Source organism: Littorina saxatilis, linkage group LG1 (assembly GCF_037325665.1).
Source record: "Littorina saxatilis isolate snail1 linkage group LG1, US_GU_Lsax_2.0, whole genome shotgun sequence".
Taxonomy (NCBI): Eukaryota; Metazoa; Mollusca; class Gastropoda; order Littorinimorpha; family Littorinidae; genus Littorina; species Littorina saxatilis.
In genome coordinates this window covers 10,286,220-10,305,036 of record NC_090245.1, presented here as the reverse complement: position 1 = coordinate 10,305,036, position 18,817 = coordinate 10,286,220, and the positions used below count along the sequence as shown (strand labels likewise).

The 18,817-nt window shown below is 44.1% G+C and overlaps 1 protein-coding gene across 3 annotated transcripts in view; it reads left to right on the top strand.

The window, feature by feature from the left end:
* Positions 1-15,148, top strand: part of LOC138961191 (zinc finger CCCH domain-containing protein 18-like) — a 45,758-nt gene extending 30,610 nt beyond the window's left edge. For all 3 annotated transcript variants that reach the window (XM_070332800.1, XM_070332806.1, XM_070332794.1), the window contains 4 exons: positions 7,033-7,837; positions 8,184-8,328; positions 10,474-10,585; positions 12,263-15,148. In XM_070332800.1, the coding sequence (XP_070188901.1) occupies positions 7,033-7,837; positions 8,184-8,328; positions 10,474-10,585; positions 12,263-12,666 (1,466 nt within the window). In that variant the 3' untranslated portion in view covers positions 12,667-15,148. The remainder of the gene's footprint in view (positions 1-7,032; positions 7,838-8,183; positions 8,329-10,473; positions 10,586-12,262) is intronic.
* The last annotated feature ends 3,669 nt before the right edge of the window (positions 15,149-18,817 follow it).

The window sequence follows — 18,817 nt, the reverse complement described above, 5'->3', positions numbered from 1 at the left end:
GAAATTGTTTGTATTTCACCTTTGTTGTTTGTCAGATTTGTGTTTTACTGAATTTTGTGTGTCTTTTGAGATGCTGAGCTTGACCCTTTTTGTGAATATCCGCTCTTCAGAACTTCAGGCCTTGTTATTGTGCTTTTATTTTTATTTTCATGTCTGGGCAGGACTGACACATAATTGCTACTTCTTGTTTTTGAGCAAAAAGTAAAACTGTCGCAGTGCTGTTTTGTTAATAGTAGATCTTCAAGGCTGGAGGTTTGCACAGCAGCTTTAGTTTATATTCTGACTTTAGTGTAAGTGTTTTAGTCATGCAGGAATTTTTTTAACTTTTTATTTTTACTTATAGATGTTGTTACATTTTCCATGGTAATTAATTATTTAATTATATTCTAGGTATTGATCCGTCCATAACCTCATCTCAATAACTGAAGAAAGGGGAAACAGATCAGAATTTATTCATGATTTAAAACTTGTTTTGTTGTTGTTTTTGTGGATGCAGATTTTGGTATTCTTTGAGAGTTTTGCAGAATAATATCTGGTTGTGTTTTACATGATGTTATTCCTCAGTTCTGTGGTCATAGTTGCAGAGATGTATTTTTGATAGCCTGAGATGGCTGTATGTGTTTTTTATTCTTCAGCTTTGCTGTTGTTGTTCTTGTTGTTGTTCTTGTTCTTGTTGTGTATCTTAAGTTGTTCAGGTACTCTTTTGGAATCACAAGCAGAGTTTTTTTTCCATGGAATTGCAGAAATATTTCCAGTTTGCATAGAGGGGACCTAACTTTGATACAAATGTCAACAATGAAACACAACATGGAATGTACCCCCCGCGGGTTAGGGGGAAGAATTTGCCCGATGCTCCCCAGCATGTCGTAAGAGGCGACTAACGGATTCTGTTTCTCCTTTTACCCTTGTTAAGTGTTTCTTGTATAGAATATAGTCAATGTTTGTAAAGATTTTAGTCAAGCAGTATGTAAGAAATGTTAAGTCCTTTGTACTGGAAACTTGCATTCTCCCAGTAAGGTCATATAATGTACTACGTTGCAAGCCCCTGGAGCAATTTTTTGATTAGTGCTTTTGTGAACAAGAAACAATTAACAAGTGGCTCTATCCCATCTCCCCCGCTTTCCCCGTCGCGATATAACCTTCGTGGTTGAAAACGACGTTAAACACCAAATAAAGAAAGAAAGAACATAGAATGTCCATTAGTCTTTGATGTGGACGAATAAGATACACAAGAGACAAATGATTATGAAAAGATTGAACACTTAACTTGTTGGCTTGCCGAAGAGAGAATACAAACAGTGGATTTGAAGTATTTGTAACTGCAAAAAGGAGTTGCTCTGCTGGTCCTGAAGTGCAGCACTTCATTTTGTACTAGTTGTGCAGTCTACCTCACTGTTAGTTCAAATACAGTTGGACATGTTAATAAAATCATGGTGGAAAGAAACCCCCCGCGGGTTAGGGGGAGTCCCATATTGGTTGGGACTAGAAAGAATTTACCCGATGCTACCCAGCATGTCGCAAGAGGCGACTAACGGTTCTGTTTCTTCTCTTCTTTTGTCTTATTTCTGCCTTCTTCTTCTTCTTAGTGATAGGTAGCCAACATCAGCATGGTGATGAATCTGCTACGCTACCAGTCCTTTCACCTATATTTCCTTCCAAGAAAACTCTCCCTACTATTCCCTGCAGTTTTCCAATTCTTTTCTTGTTGTCTTATTTCTACCTGACTGGATCCATCACCTTTATTTCCCTTACCAAAAGTCTTCTTTTCCACATCCTTATTTCTCTGCACCCCGCATGTCGTATGAGGCGACTAACGGATTCTGTTTCTCCTTTAACCCTTGTTAAGTGGTTCTTGTATAGAATATAGTCAATGTTTGTAAAGATTTTAGTCAAGCAGTATGTAAGAAATGTTTAGTCCTTTGTACTGGAAACTTGCATTCTCCTAGTTCTTCTTCTTCGTCGTTCACTAGATGGAGATGCCAATCGCCCGCACGAAAGCAGCTGTCCTCTGTAGGTCCTCCAGGCCGCCGAAGAGCTTGACCCTCAGTGGTACTGGTTCCGGCCACGATGCCTGCCTGGGAGCGTTGTGGAGTCGGCAGTTCTGCAGCAGGTGCTCAGCATTCATGATGTCTGCATTGCAGGAGCACATCTCGGACTCGCCAATTCTGAATTTGCTGTACATGTGGGCATTTAGTCGGTTGTGCCCTGTTCTCAGCCTGAACAGAATGACCTGGTCCCGTTTGCTCAGTTGGTAATAGCAGTCAGACTGGTTGAAGTTTGGGTGTTGCTGCTTCCATTTTTTTTTGGATAGGGCTTTAATGACAGTCTTCTCCTCTGAATAGGAGACCTGTCTGTCCTCTTGTTCCAGCTGACTTCCTTTGTTTGCCAGCCTGTCAGCTTGTTCGTTTCCATGGATCCCGCAATGTGCTGGTACCCACTGCAACGTCACTTCTGTCTCAGCTGTGAGACTCACCAGGACTGCTGCCAGCTCGTTTAGGTCTTTTTTACGGGGGTTGTGCAGCGCACTTAGAACAGAGAGAGCGTCTGTGAAGATGACCACTTTTGATTTGGTTCGTGGCAGATTGGCTTTAATCTCTTCTGCTGCTTTTCTGATGGCTTCAGTCTCTGCTTTAAAGTTTGTGGAGTATTTTCCTGTGGCTAAGGTGATGTGTGCCTCTCCATCATTGTATCTGATGTACACCCCTCCTCCCCCGTCTCGAGTAGCTTCAGCTGCAGACCCATCTGTGTACACATGAGTCCATTTTTCTTTTGGGTACTTGGTGTTTATGTGCTCCAGCGTCAGCATCTTCCTCTCTGGCTCAGATTGAGAGTCTCTGCCTGCAACTCCTGGTACTTCTTGACAGATAGTTGGGAGCTGGTCTCGTTTCCAGGAGGGGACCGACATGACTGATGGGATGGGCCTTGGTATGTGGTCCAGCAGCTCGGGGTCTCTCCTTTCAAGGACCCTGCTGTGTTGTACGAAGCTTGATCTTTTGAGTCTCCCCTTTGTTGGCTGATTCATGCGCTCGTGCATCGGATGGTCCTGGAGTCTTTTAAATTTTGCGGCTTGCGTCAGTACCTTGGTGTCTCTTCTGTCTTCAATGGACTGCAGGCCTGTGATTGTTTCCATGGCAGAGATAGGAGTGCTTCTCATAGCCCCAGTCATCATCCTCATGGCCTGGTTCTGCACTCTGGACAGCTTGTCTGTGTTGGATTTAGCAGCTGTAGAACTTGCAGCCATTCCATATTCGAGGACCGGGCGGATCCTCCCCACGTAGAGCTTCTTCAGCACACTCTGGTCGGCGCCCCACTGCGTGCCAGACAGTTTCTTCATCAGAGCCAGTCTGATCTTTGCTCTGGTCTGGTTCTTCTGGAGTTGGTTCTTCCAGGTGTGTCGTCGGTCCAGGGTGACTCCTAGGTATGTAGGTGTGTCTTCCGCTCGTAGCTCCTGCCCGTTTAGCTTCAGGCTTACTCTCTGCTGTTGATTTGAGAGGCTGAAGATGGTGTAGGTTGTCTTTCTTTCATTGATTTTGACAAGCCATGACTGGGCCCATGCTTCTATCTCTTGGAGTGCCTGCTGCAGCCTGTAGTTTGCAGTAGTGATGTACTCTTCACTGCACCATAGTGCGAGGTCGTCTGCATAGATGGCTCCTCGCACGTTTCTGGGCAGTCGTTGCAGGATGTCCCGGATGAAGATGAGGAACAGTGTTGGAGAGAGTACCCCACCTTGGGGAACGCCTTGTCTCATGGTCCTCTTCTTGCTGAGGTGTTGCTTGACTTGGACTTTGGCTTTCCTGTTGTGCAGGTACTGTCCAATCCACCTGTACATTCGACCGGCAACACCACACTGGCGTAGTTTCAGTTTCAGGCCCTCTTTCCATACCTTGTCGAAGGCTTTCTCAAGGTCAATCCAGACAGCAAGTGTGTGTTTCTTGCCTTGGAATGCATCTTCGACGGCTTGTGAGATGTAGGTGATCTGGTCCTCTGTTGACCGATCTTGCCTGAATGCTGCTTGCTCTGGTGTGATGTGCTTCTTGTCTTCCAGGTGCCACATCAGTCTTGTGTTGATGAGACGTTCCATCAGTTTTCCAACACAGCTGGTCAGACTGATTGGTCTGTAGCTTTCTGCCTTCGACTTGTCCTTGCCTTTCTTGTGGACGGGAATCATGATGGCTTCTCTCCAGACTTGTGGTACTGTTCCCGTTCTCCATCCATCATTGTAGAGTTGTAGCAGCTTTTTCTTGCTGCGGGGGCCAAGGTGCAGCAACATCTCGTTTGTGATCTTGTCAGGTCCGGGGGCTTTCTTGAGCTTCAGCGTTGTTAGTGCATCCTCCAGTTCCTTTAGTACAAAAGGAGAGCTCATTTGGGTTTCTTCGCGTTGGCCAGGGGCAGCGTGTTGTGTCTCCCTGGTCTCTCTTCTTCTGTCTGTGGGAACATGAAGGTCACTGGTCTCTGCGTACTGTTTGGCGAATATGTCAGCCGCCTGCTTACCAGTGCACAGTCGTCCTTCTTGCTCAAGAGTGATCGATGAGCTTTTAGATTTCTCGTCGTTCAGAGCCTTTGCCAGGTTCCAGAGCTTGTTGCCTTCCTTGTCAAGATTGAGCTCCTCGGTCTTCTCCTGCCAGGTTCTTCGTGCCTCCTGGATAAAAGTTCTTCTGTGTTTTGCAGTGGCTGCCTTCAGGGCAATGTTGTTTTCCTCTGATGGGTCTTCTTCAACGAGGTCCCTGGCTTCTTCTACAGTATCCTCTTGCTGCTGGAGTTCTTCTGTCCAGTAGGGTTTGTAGTTCTTCCTGGCTCCACGGGGAATAGACTCTTGAGCAGCTTTTAAGATAGCTTGGTTGAGAGCCTTGATCTTGCTGTTCAGGTTTTGCCGCTTGTTGTTGATCTTCAGTGAGTACTGATCCACCAGATTCGAGAACCGTTCCCAGTTTGCTTTTTTGTAGTTCCACCTGGGGAACGTGTTGGCTGCCTGGGATTTGAAGTTTAGGTCCAAACTGATCTTGACGGGTTTGTGGTCGCTCCCTCCGAGTTGATTCAGTACTGTTCTGGATGCTATCCTGGCGATATCGTTGGTAGCAAAGACCAGGTCTGGTGTAGTACTGCTGAGCCATCGTCTTGAAAAGAAGGTTGGTGGATCTTCGGGATCATTCAAGAGGACGAGGCCATTATCGACTTGCCAATCTTCTACCTCTTCTCCCCTTCTGTCTGCTTCATCGTAGCCCCATGCCTCTGAATGGCTGTTGAAATCTCCGATGATCATACATTTGTTGTCCTGTAGTTGCATGAGGTCGAGAGACAGATCCCTATCGGGTGGACTGTAAACATTGAAGATCTTGAGCTGTTCATTATCCATTACGATGTTTACCCCGTGGATCTCTGCTTGATTGTTGGTACTGATGATGAACTCTTTAGCGGGTATCGAGTTCTTCACAAGGATAGCTACTCCTCCCTTTGACCTGCCTTCTCTGTCGTGCCGGAACACCTGATAGCCTCTCATGGTGAAGCGGTGGTTTTCTTTCAGGTGGGTCTCTTGTAGGCAGGCCACTTCAATGTTTTCCTGGTGGAGTCTTTCTGCTAGTGGAACCTTCTTGTTGTAGACTCCTTCTGCGTTCCATTGCAGGATGTTGACGTTTCTGGGTGTCGGTATCTTTTCGCGGTCAGTGTACCTAACCCCTCGTCTCCTGGCCGTACAAGACGATGTAGGGTGACCTCCGGTAGTTGGGGGCCGGCCCCTTTGAGGCTGAGGGCCGAGCACTCTTCCTCCCCGTCGGATCTCCAGAGGTTGAGCACTATAACGTTTGATCAATTGGTTTGTCTCCATCATTTTGTGATTTGCGTGATGCAGCGCTTTTTGGCACCCAGGGGGTCCCGCATCTCCGGCTTCGGCCATGGACGTTGATCAGGGGTCCCTCCCTTAGACCAATTGCCTTCCTGGGCTGTTGAGCTTGGTCTGCCCGTGGTTCTATTTCGGAGTTTTCCTTCTCCTAGACTGGTTACCTACCATGGTTGTCGAGTCCAGTCTACCCGTTTGGAGGTTGCTGAGATGACCGCTTGTGTCTTTGGGCCTCTGTGCCGTCACACCGGTACTGTCCAGCACATCTCCGTCTTTACCAGAGCCCCGTTAGCCAGCAACCAACCCGTCCGCCATGGGAGAACCCTACCGGTATACTTCTCACAATGAAAAACACCCCCACGTTTTAGGGACAGTGAAATTTCAGCGATTTTCTTCCGACGGCATAGCTTGGTTCTGTTTCACCACCATACCACGATGAGGAGGGGATGGTCTTTATGGTGGCATTCTCCTAGTAAGGTCATATATTGTACTACGTTGCAAGCCCCTGGAGCAATTTTTTGATTAGTGCTTTTGTGAACAAGAAACACTTAACAAGTGGCTCTATCCCATCTCCCCCCTTTCCCCTATCCCATATCCCCCCTTTCCCTCGTCGCGATATAACCTTTGTGGTTGAAAACGACGTTAAACACCAAATAAAGAAAGAAAGATGGTGGAAAGAAAGGTATAAGGCTATCCTAAAACATCCCTGTTTTAGAGGTGCCAACAGTTACGCTTTCAGCGTAGCATGCTACATTTTAAGACAAATTGTTACGCTGTTACACGTAGCTAAACATTGCTATGCTCAAAGTCGAACAAATAATGACAAGCATGCAACAGTTCCTGCTTGCTTGTGAGTGCTGGTACTCATTTGTGCTTCCCACTGCCTGTAGCGGTCAGAATGTGGGTCATAAAAACATTGTCTACACTGTACAGTGGCGCTGCCAACACTATACTGTCTTTTACTATCTTCCTGCTTTCTATTTATGTATATTCCTGCTCAAGATAGCACAAATATGGATGTGCAAATGAATTTTAGACATGCTACACTTAAACACCATTTGCTAAGCTGAATATTCACAAAAAATGTAAATTGTTACCCTCGAGGCTTCGCAAGGGTTGGCAGGTCTGCTGTAAACAATCCAGTGGATTTTTTTTCTTATCACAAAACGGTCATTAATATAGCCTTTCATTGTGTGCAGCCCTTGAAGGGGGGAGAAAGCGGCGAGCAGATCAGATGACTCACAGACCTGGGGGTCCTTCTGCCCAACGGCCCGGGAGACCTCCTCAACCTCCAGGAGCCGAGCGTCCAGGAAGACCCCCACCACCGCCAGGATCTGAGCGCCAGGGAAGGCCTCCACCACCTCCAGGAGCTGAACGTCCGGGAAGACCTCAACAACCCCCAGGATCAGAGCGTCCTGGGAGACCTCCTCCACCTCCAGGATCAGAGCGTCCTGGGAGACCTCCTCCACCTCCAGGATCAGAGCGTCCTGGGAGACCTCCACCTCCAGGAGCTGAACGCCCAGGAAGACCCCAACAACCCCCAGGATCAGAGCGTCCTGGACGACCTCCACCACCTCCAGGAGCTGAACGTCCGGGAAGACCTCCACCAGGAGCCGAGCGTTCAGGGAGACCTCCCCTGCCACTAGGGGCTGAACGCTCTGGAAGACCCCCACCGCCCCCCGGACCAGAGCGTGCAAGGCAGCCTCCTCCTCCTCCTCCTGCTGCAGATCGTCCTGGAAGACCTCGTCCTGATCGACTGTCTGCGGATCGCCCAGACCAGCCTGCCCGTCCAGGTCACCCTGGGCGTCCAGAGCGAGCCAACAGACCTGACAGACCCGACAGGGCAGAACGTCCTGATAGGCCACCGCGAGGGGACAGGCCTGAGAGACCAGATAGGCCAGACCGGGCCGAAAGACCTGACAGGGCCGACAGACCCGACAGACCTGACAGGCCGGATAGACCTGAGAGAGCTGATCGCATGGAGAGAGAGCGAGAGGAACTAAGGTGAGATTGTGTTGTTTGATTTGCATTGTGTGTGTAGCAGGGTTCCAGGCTGGTTTATAAGCTCAGGTGTTTGTTCTGTTTAAAGCAGATCAGCATACTGATGAGAATTTTTTGATTTAGCATTCAAGGGCGTATGCATGGAGGAGAGGCAGATCGTGTGTATAGGTTTATAGTAGTTGTTTGCAATGCTATGATATGTCTTTGTTTGTATCTATATGAGAAACTTTACTTGAATGTATTAATCTGCGACGTAGCATCATGACTGTCATCTAACTTCATCAGAGAATATTCTGCATACGTTTGTCGTTCATGTTAATCATCATGTGATTATGACCTGTGTTGACAGGCCAGAGAGAGAGCGAGGGATGGTGGCAGGGAGACCACCCCGAGAACAGAGCAGTCGCCCCCCTCCCCCCTCCCAGCCCAAAGCCAAAGACCCCATGAAGCTGATGGGACTCAAGTCCAACATCAAACTCAGCCTGGTCAGCAAAGTGAGTGTTTGATTGCTGCTCAACCCAGGTGGTTGATTTTTCTTTCTTTCTTCTTCTTCTTCTTCTTCTTCTTCTTCTTCTGCTTTGGTAGGCTGCGACTCCCACAAACACATGTAGACACAAGTGGGCTTTTATGTGTATGGCTGTTTTCATCCCGCCATTTTAGGCAATCATACTCCGAATCCAGAGACATTCTTTGTTTGATTTTTAGTATTGAAGAATTTGTCTACACTGCCAATCCTGCAGTAGAAGTAAGATTGAAGAACTTTTTTTAAAGTATTCAAACATGTTGAAAGAATTTATTTGTCTGCATGGTAAGGTCCTTGCTGTTGATAGTGTCTGCATGTCACAGACCGTTTGTGTCAACGGCATCAAATCTCAACCTTCAGCTCTCCAGTACGGTGTCCCGCAAGGGTCCGTGCTTGGCCCCATATTCTTCGTTCTATATGCCTCCCCTGTGTCCGATGTTATCAGTCGCCATGCGTTGTCGCACGAGAGTTTCGCTGATGATACACAGCTTCATCAGTCTGCCCCTCTTGCTGAAGTTGACGATCTGGTATCTCGGACACAGGATTGCATTGCGGACCTCAGTGATTGGATGTCTTTAAACAAACTCCAGTTAAATAGTGACAAAACCGAAGTTATGCTGGCCTGTCCCAAGAAATTTCTCAATCACCCTTCTCTTCCTGCCTCTCTCACTGTCAACGAACTACCTATCTCTTTCTCTCCGTCTGTCCGCAGCCTTGGCGTCACTCTCGATCCAACTCTCTCTTTACAAAAACACATCTCTAACATCTGCAAGTCTGCCTATCTAGAGCTGCGCAAGATTAGTTCAGTCCGTCACTACCTCACCACTGATGCAACCAAAACGTTAGTGTGTTCTTTAGTCCTCTCAAAGATAGATTATTGCAATTCTCTTCTGGCCGGTCTCCCTAAGTACCTTTTAGATAGACTTCAAAGGATCCAAAATAACGCTGCCCGTCTGATCTTCAAATCTTCAAAGTATGAACACGTCACACCCCTTCTTCACTCTCTACACTGGCTGCCTATCACTAAAAGGATCGAATACAAACTCTCCTCTCTTTCTTTTGCCGTCGTTTCTGGTTCTGCCCCAGAATACTTGTCAGAACTCCTCAATCTCTACACCCCCTCTCGTCAGCTTCGCTCCGCCGCCGACACTCGACTCTTCCGACTCCCCACAGTGCAAACAAAGACATGTGGCGAGAGGTCCTTCGCCTATCAAGCCCCTGTGACCTGGAATAGATTACCTCTGCCTCTCAGACACTCAGATTCTCTCACTACATTCAAGACAAATCTCAAAACACACCTCTTTCAGCGCAAGTGATTTTTCCTCCAGCATCTCCCCACCCACCCCATCCCGCCCCACCTCACCCCCTACCTAGTGCCTAAAATAACGTGCATATATATTTTCTGCGCTTTGTGTCAGCACTGTTTGTGTGTGTGTAAATAGTATTGTTGACACGTTTTTATATAGAAGCCTACTGTGGTTCTTGTGCTTAGGCTGTGTATTGGACTGTCACTGTATGCCTGCATTATTAGTTGTCAGTAATTATTATATGTGCTGATTGTTCTCTTTGCCTGCGCGCATATAGTATGTTGGTTATGTTTGGTCATAGTATGTTTGTTTATGTTTGGTCGTTATCTTTGCCTGTGCGTGTATTGTATGTTTGGTCGTTTTTCTTTGCCTGTGCATGTATAGTTTGTTGGTTATGTTTGGTCGGTTTTTTTGCCTGTGCGTGTATAGTATGCTTGGTCGATGTATGTATTGTAAAGCGCTAAGAGTAGACATTTCTAGAATAGCGCTATAAAAGTTTGCATTATTATTATTATTAAGGACATTTGGCTCTGAAGGGCTGAAAATTTCACATTGGCTGTTTTTTTTTTATATAATTAGTTTTGCACTGGAGTGGCTTGGTATGGCAATGAATTTTATTTCACTGTACATTTCCTGCTCTGCATGTCACACTTTTTGAGTATGAAGATCTTGTGTCAAGTACAGCTAATATTTTTATAGATTATCATGAACCAGCATAGTTTTACTGAAGCTAGTAAGCCGTTTTTACCTGTCAGATTTTCCCTGGGAGGAATCATGCTTTTAACCCTTGTTGTGTTGACCATTTTCAGCAGCCGTCAGTATTGCCGTCGTCCCCCTTGAAGAGACGGCCCACAGAGGCTGGTGATGGTCCCCCCTCCAAGCGACCCGCCTTACCTGCATCGCCCGTCAAAATGCCCTCAGGTAAGTTGGATATATTTTCATTTTCATTTTGTTATTTTCATTACTTTATTGTCCCATACCTGGTAAATTTAGGTCGCTTCCTCGTGGTGGAAAGCTAGCAGAAACAATGTGGCGCTACCCAGGTGTGTGTGTGTTTAGGTGTAATCAGCCACCTGCACTTATGGCAGAATGACCGAGATCTTTTACATGCCACTGTGGTGAATGGGGGGTGGAACATGGATACCATCTCTGAGTCTGCACATAAAGTTGACCTGTGTCCATCCCAGCCTGGATTCGAAGCTGTGACCTCAGATCATAAGTCCAGTGCTCTATCGACTGAAATGAGACATTTGGTTACAGTCATTTTGTTGTTGTTCTTGCTGGCTTTTGTCACTGTGATTCACACCATGCTGAGATATGTACAGAAAGTTTTGCAGGCAACTCTACGGTTGTGCAGTAGTGGTCTTGGTTCTGGAAGCTTCACATACAGAAATTATGTAGATGACAATGGGAACATCTGTATGGTTGCTTGTACCTTCAAATTGCCCTTGTTAGCTTAGAAGTTTGGAAATGTTACTGATATTTTTTCACCTTATTTGCTGTTATTACAGTAGTACCTGCCATATCCGGTCACCCATTAGTCATTGCAAAGGTGACCGCAAATATCAGGTGGCCGTTCATTACAGGCCCCCTCCTCCTCCAAAAAAAACCCCAAAACACGATCAAGTTTTCATGAAGAAAAGAAAGCGATCATCCACGAGGCGCCGATTCATTGTCTCTGTTAGTTTTGCTTTCGTTTATACATCTTAATTATTTGCGTGTTTAACTCGATCGTCCTGGCTAAGCTATTGTTTCGTATGTTTCTATGTGTGTTGTTTGGATTATTATATATATGTATTTGAGTGTCAGATAAACAAGTGTTTAAAACTCACATCAGCTGTGATTGATCCGGAAGTGACTGCCGTAAATGTACATGTATGCGCATGTCTGTATTTACAGTTTGCGCATGCGTAAGTATTCATAACCTTCACTCTTTGCTCTAAAGTCAGCACCAGTCTTTTCTTTGTTGGAGTTTGTGTTGCCATTCTGAAAGACTGACTGACTGACTGAACAAATTCTTGACGGGCTTGCAAAGGCTTCAAATAATCACTCAACAATCACTCACGTCTTCATTCACACCTCATTCGCACACGTACGAAACAAACAAACACAAACACGCAGCGATCGCTCACAGTCCAATGTAAACAAAAACAATCTTGAGTTTGACTCGTCAGCTTTATTAACAGGCGATACATGTGTTAACAGTTATAGAAAGTGGACATGTGCTGATTTCTAACGGCCAGATAGCAGGTGGGAGGTGGGTGGGCGGGGAGAGCCACAGGCGCTCGCCCGCGAAAGTGACAAGTGGCCGTTAAGTGGTCGCTCCTGTCGAGTAAGAGGGGCACCTTAGGGCAAAAATCAGTGACCGTTGACCGCGTCAGACAGGTTAACGGCCATTAAGAGTCAATTATAGAAGGAAAACTCATTAGTCATGGGAAAGCTGGCCGCTCCGGGCAGGTTCACGCCCACGAAAGGGCCGGAAATGGAAGGGACTACTGTACTATCAGTATCATTTAAAAGCGAATTTGTTAGTAGAACTTGCTTATAAAACAGTTCTGAAAAACATGTTATTAATCGCCAAACATTGTTTGTTTGAAGAGAAAGCAGCCAAACCAACAGCAGGGAGAGAGCGTGCCAAGTCTCCGTCAGAGCGACAGCCACGGGCAGGCACCACACCCGCCTCTCTTCCCCCGGCCACTGCATCTTCCATCCCCCTGCCCCCCTCCCCCACCAAAGCTGCCGTCGCAAGCAAGCCGCGTCCTGCTTCCACAAAGACTGCCCACCCGCCTCAACCCGCAGCCAGCAAAACTGCAGCTCCCGCCCCTGTCCCCCCACCTGCCGCAGTCCAGCCGCCTGCTGCCTCCGGAGCAGCTCCAGCAACAGGAGCCCCAGCAGCTGCCGCCAAGGCCAAGAAGAGTACGACGTCGCGAAGGGAAGAACTGTTGAAACAGCTAAAGGCTGTGGAGGATGCTATCGCCAGGAAGAAAGCCAAGATGCAGTGATGATGGTTTTATGCTTAGGCTTGTATCATAGGCTGTGTGTACATACTCATGACAAAAAAAGTATACCGCTGTACAGATGCATATTTGTTATTTGATATGCTTTTTGTGTTCTTTTTATTCTATATCATAAATTGTGTTGTCGGTTGTAAAACGTAAAATGTTTTTGACTGGTCGTATCTGGTTCCAGAAGCTGGGAAACTGATTATGTAAATATGTATGTACAAAAAATATATCACAGGAAAATGTGAAAGAAACAAAAAAATGACACTTACGTTGCAATGATCTGAGCCTGTTGCATTACAAACCAGTCGCCAGGTTTTTTTCATGGCTCAGTATTGTTCGGTAGACGATCTTTTAGTGATGCATGTGTAGTCACCTTATAAATCATTATGTCAAAGAAACCTTTTGTGAGAACTTGTAATAGTTATGGTAAGCTTGATATGATTGAAACATTGCCGTATCGTGTGATTGCTGTATCGTGTGGTAATTGTTAGTGTGAGTATTTTCATGTCACTCAGACATTCTGATTGCAATTACAAGGTGTTCATGTATATAAACCTGTCAAATATTAGTTAAAAGTAAATGGGGCATAAATTGGTGATCGTAGATCGTAGAATCGCATTAGAGGTTGACCATTGAAATGGTACACAAGTTTAGAGGTTGACCATTGAAACGGTACGCAAATGTACTCCTGCATGATTGGAAAAGTGTGAAAAATGACGGATAGCTGAAACATGAAAAGAAAGAAAGTGTGCTGTCACAATATTGAGCTCTTGCAGTATTTCATTTCTATTTTGATTTTAATTTTTTATCAACATTTAAAAAAAATCACAGGTATAAAGGTTTAGTTCAAGGTTTACACAGAATATGGACGATTTATTACTACAAATATGCTTGCTGATATGGCCTTACTGACACACGCACTCCCCCCCACCCAGTCCACATTGAAAATCTTTCACAAACGGTATTGGAGCAGCACAACCTAACAATTTAGAACAGTTGAAAATGGAGTCCATTTTTCTGACGATGGTTTTGTTTTGTGAGAAAACAATCTCAGGTTGCTTTCATGTGCATAAAGCTGTTAGGGTATTATTTAAATAGCATATGTCAGGCGTAGCATTGATATGATTTCCAGTCTTAATGTGAAAGGTGAAATAGCTAAAATTCTTACACACACAAAAACACATCCTTGTTTCCATTTCATTTGATGGTTGAAGAGGACTGCAGTGGAAGGTGAGCGTGATGTAGTGGCAAGTATCATTGAGTATATTTCATTTGACGGTTGAAGAGGACTGCAGTGGGAGGTGAGCGTGATGTAGTGGCAAGTATCATTGAGTATATTTCATTTGACGGTTGAAGAGGATTGCAGTGGGAGGTGAGCGTGATGTAGTGGCAAGTATCATTGAGTATATTTCAAAGATGGTGTCTTACTTTATCTTATTTTTTAATTTTAATTTTTTTTTTATTTTGTGCAAAGTTTATTCATTCTGTACGAATGTTTGCGATATGAAGTCGGCCATGTCTGTTTGTACTCGCCCATTAGAAACTTTTGATATTTTGACGATGGAGGTTTCGGTTCTGCATGCCTGTTTTCATTATGTACAATTGTTCACATCACTTTTTTGATAGTTACTGTACATTTTTCATTGGGTGTGTGTTGTCATAAGTATACAGTTGGGTTGTCGTAAATGAAGACGACATTGTCATAAATGAAGACTGTGTTGTCGTTTAATTTTATTGTGAGAAATATGGCATTTTGTTGATTCATGAAATGCCTCTCAGACAGAGATTGTATAGCATACTGCAGTATGGTGCCTGTGTTTATTTCATGAGGGGCAAGTTAATGCTATGCATACCACTTAGCGTAGAATGAGGATGCAGCCTATTACAGATCACATTATCATATTTAAGTTACATTGAGTGTTAGGAGTGAAAACGGTTTAAAAACGTAAAGACTGAACAGTTCTGACCGCCCTTTATGTGATATGCGTTCAAGCATACACTTAGTCTTTTGCTTAGAAAGAAAGAAAAAAACCTGAAATAAAGACGGATAAAATGAAACAGTATCAGAGACATTTTGTGCTAGTTTTACGCTAGAGTATTGTAAACAACAACAACAAAAAATTTGATGACCAGGCAGCGTTTTAAATTACTAGAAGCCTAAAGAAATGTACTAGATACTTGCTTGCATCACTGACAGTTTGTTTTTCAAATGTGAATCATTTTTTTTATTTTTAGCATGATTGTGAGAGTTTCCTGTGTCCTTAAATGTCATTATTGTGTATGAAACATGTCATATCATTTACAAGAAGAGTTCTGTTGTTCATTCAACGAAATCACTTTTTGTTGGATATATCTTGTTTTTTTTGCAACGGCAAATGTGAAATCAAGTGTAATGTTCAGACTGTTTTTGTAAAGGGAAAAAGAGGAAAAGATGCAGGTGTGTGAATTACTGCCAGATGACAATAAATGTGTAAAAATACTTACAGAAGTGTCTGTTTCTGGTTACTTCAAGCTTTCAGTAGGTTTAGAATGACAAAACTTGTGCCTTGCCTGCCTTTTTCTTCTTCTTTTCTTCTTAATCTGCACTTTAGTCTTTACCTTGCAAATTTGTGCGTCTTTTTCTTATTTAGCACTTTCTTTTGTTTCTTTCTCTGCACAACATTGTTTATCATATGTGATGCTTTTGTCATCCTGCAGCTAAATTTTCGATTTTGCTTTGGTGTGTCTTTCTGCATGTTGCTGGGTTGAAGCGCTGTTTGACACTGTTTCTCTCTCTCCAAATCAGTTGTCTAGCAAATACATAGCAAATATGGAGTAAAGACATAGCAAATGCGTCCTATGTACAGAGCCGTTTCCAAATAAAAAAAAGAAAGAAAGAGCAGAGCCGTTTGCTAGCGGCATGCATGACAATTGCTGATAGATGTACAGGGCCTAAATGCATATACGTTTAACGATTGGAAATCTTTAGCAGAGCGATTGACTTTAGTTAGCTGCACTAACACCAGTATTTTTGTTCCTAGTTTAGTCACTTAAAGAAAGTGTATATTTTTTCGTACTTTTGTTTTTACTTGAAATTCCTAAAACCCACTGAGTCATGGAATTCATGTCAAATGATTTTTCAGTCAAACCTGGACTGGCGACCACCTCTCGATGATAACTGTCTTGCCCACATAGTCTACCCCAAAGAATCCCTGACAATTTTTTTCTGAAATATAATTCACCTGTCTACTTTTTCCACTTTTGGTTGGCCCCTTGGGTGGTCGTTATTGACATGTTTCACTGTAATATCCTTCTTCTGGGTTCGTGGGCTGAAACTCCCACGTTCACTCATGTTTTTGCACGATTGGGCTTTTACGTGCATGACCGTTTTTACCCCGCCATTCAGGCAGCCATTTGCCGCTTTCGGTGGAGGCATGCTGGGTATTTTCAAGTTTCTATAACCCACCGAACTCTGACATGGATTACAGGATCTTTTCCGTGCGCACTTGGTCTTGTGCTTGCGTGTACACACGAAGGGGGATAAGGCACTAGCAGGTCTGCACATAAGTTGACCTGGGAGATCGGAAAAATCTCCACTCTTAACCCACCAGGCGGCAGCGACCGGGATTTGAACTCACGACCTCCCGATTAGGAGGCCGATGTCTTATCCACTTGGCCACTCCACCCTTTCTCAAATACGACTCACCTTTCCACAGCCACCTGTCTACAATTACTACTTTTGGTCGGTCCTTAGGGATGTCGATAATAACATGGTTCACTGTAATATCAAGTACAGCAACTTGTTTGGCTTTCTTGGCACAACTTCCATACTGAACTGAGCCTTTAAGGCCTGGTGTCTTAACTTTATTATTATATGAAGTCTTATATCGCGCGCGTATCTCCAGACTAGGACTCAAGGCGCAGGGATCTATTTATGCCGTGTGAGATGGAATTTTTTACACAATACATCACACATTCATATCGACCAGCAGATCGCAGCCATTTCGGCGCATATCCTACTTTTCACGGCCTATTATTTCAAGTCACACGGGTATTTTGGTGGACATTTTTTTATCTATGCCTATACAATTTTGCCAGGCCGAAAGACCCTTTTGTCAATCGTGGGATCTTTAACGTGCACACCCCAATGTAGTGTACACAAAGGGACCTCGGTTTTTCGTCTCATCCGAAGGACTAGCACTTGAACCCACCACCTAGGTTAGGAAAGGGGGGAGAAAATTGCTAACGCCCTGACCCAGGGTCGAACTCGCTTCCGAGGGCAAGTGCGTTACCACTCGGCCACCCAGTCCATCACTTGATGTGAAAGCTGCTTAGAGGCGTTTAAGGTAGTGGTCAGCGAATCCATAAATTAAACATTGTGTAATTGTAAACTGAGTCCCCCAAAATCGGCGTATGGCTGCCGAAATGGTGGGGTAAAAACCATCATACACGTAAAATCCCACTCGTGCCAGAAACACGGGTGTACATGGGAGTTTCAGCCCATGATTGAATAAGGAGTAAACTGACCGTGGGGGAAAACTCATTTCTAATGACCAGGATTATATGGTTGGTTTGCACACAGTTTATTTTTTATTTTATTTTTTTATTTTTATGCAGACTTGTCTTTTCTTGTCATGCAACTTGTTTGAACATTGACTTGCTTTCATCACCTCATGTTACCTACACTCTGCTTTATATTCATCAGTAGAGCTTATGCTGCTTTCTGTAGTAACAAATAATGTGATTGTTTTTCAGTGCACTGACTTTCTGCAGTAACAGATCCTTCCGATTGTCAGTCTTGCATGTTGATACCACTGGATATCACAATTCAACGGGTGACCTTGTTCCACACTTGGTCATGAACCAGTCAGTAAACCAAGCAAGCAAGCAAACAAACAGACAAGCAAACAAAGAAATGATTACAGTTCAGTCCAAACTGTACCCATTTCAAGCATAGCAGTGATATGAATAAGCACCGGTATGTGTGAACGTGCACTCACGCATATCAAAAGACTTGCATGCACACTGAGCTTAAGAATACCAAAGAGTGTGAGCAATTTTTTTATGAAAATAAAGTTAATGAAGCACAAGAAAATTCGTTTAAGGGAGACCAGAACACATCAAGACCAACTAACTGACAAGTGGCTGATTGCAAACAGTCATGTTCTTAACAATGCATGATGGTATGCACTAGTGCACACACACACACACACACACACACACACACACACACACACACACACACACACACACACACAATAAAACATTACTTGAACTACAGAAGGTAAATGACCCGATTTGTTCCTCTGATTCTATCCACAGCAAAATGATATAATGTTTTGCTTACTGGTAAGTAAAAACTATAAAATGCAAATATATCTGAGCCATTATAACCTGAAGTTGATTTATGATGTGGGCCAGGTTGGTTTTCAAAGTTTTAACTAAATCAAGGCTATTATTTTAGTTGTATAAACTACCGTTTCATTAGAAAACACACAATACAGACACACCCACATCTGCGCACTCACAGCACACACACACACACACACACACACACACACACACACACACAATGGAATGAAGGAGTCACCACACCAATGAAACTATTTATTGTGAATCAGCAAAAGATCAGTTAACAAAGAAGACAAACCACACTGCAGTGTATAGGAAATGCTCAAAAGGTGTGTCAAAGTTCGTGTGTCAAGAGGAGCACTGAAACTTAGTTGTTAAGAGTACGCATGTACTTATTGCACGTAAGAGTACGCATGTACTTACTGCACGCAGGGATTTAGTTGTTGCATGCAGGGATTGTACTGCTGAGTCATTGTGTTATGTAAGAATGTTTTTCTTGACTTCTTCTTTTCCTAATTAATTATTTATTTATGTATAAATAAATATCTGTGTGTTATGTGATATGAAAATCATAATGAAGATACAGTACAGTGCCCTACAAATAAACAACAAAAAAGGGGAGGGGCAAAATGTCATTTAAAGCCTCGAACCGGACAGCTTAGCCCAGAGTCAAAAATTTAGGTCATTTAAAAAAATAAAAGTTGAAAGTTGGAAGTGCAAATACATTTATTGAAAAAAGTCTATCATGTTGAGAATATAAAAAAAACTATGTTTAGAAGCTACCCCCATTTTATTTTTTTGTACATTCAACATGCGC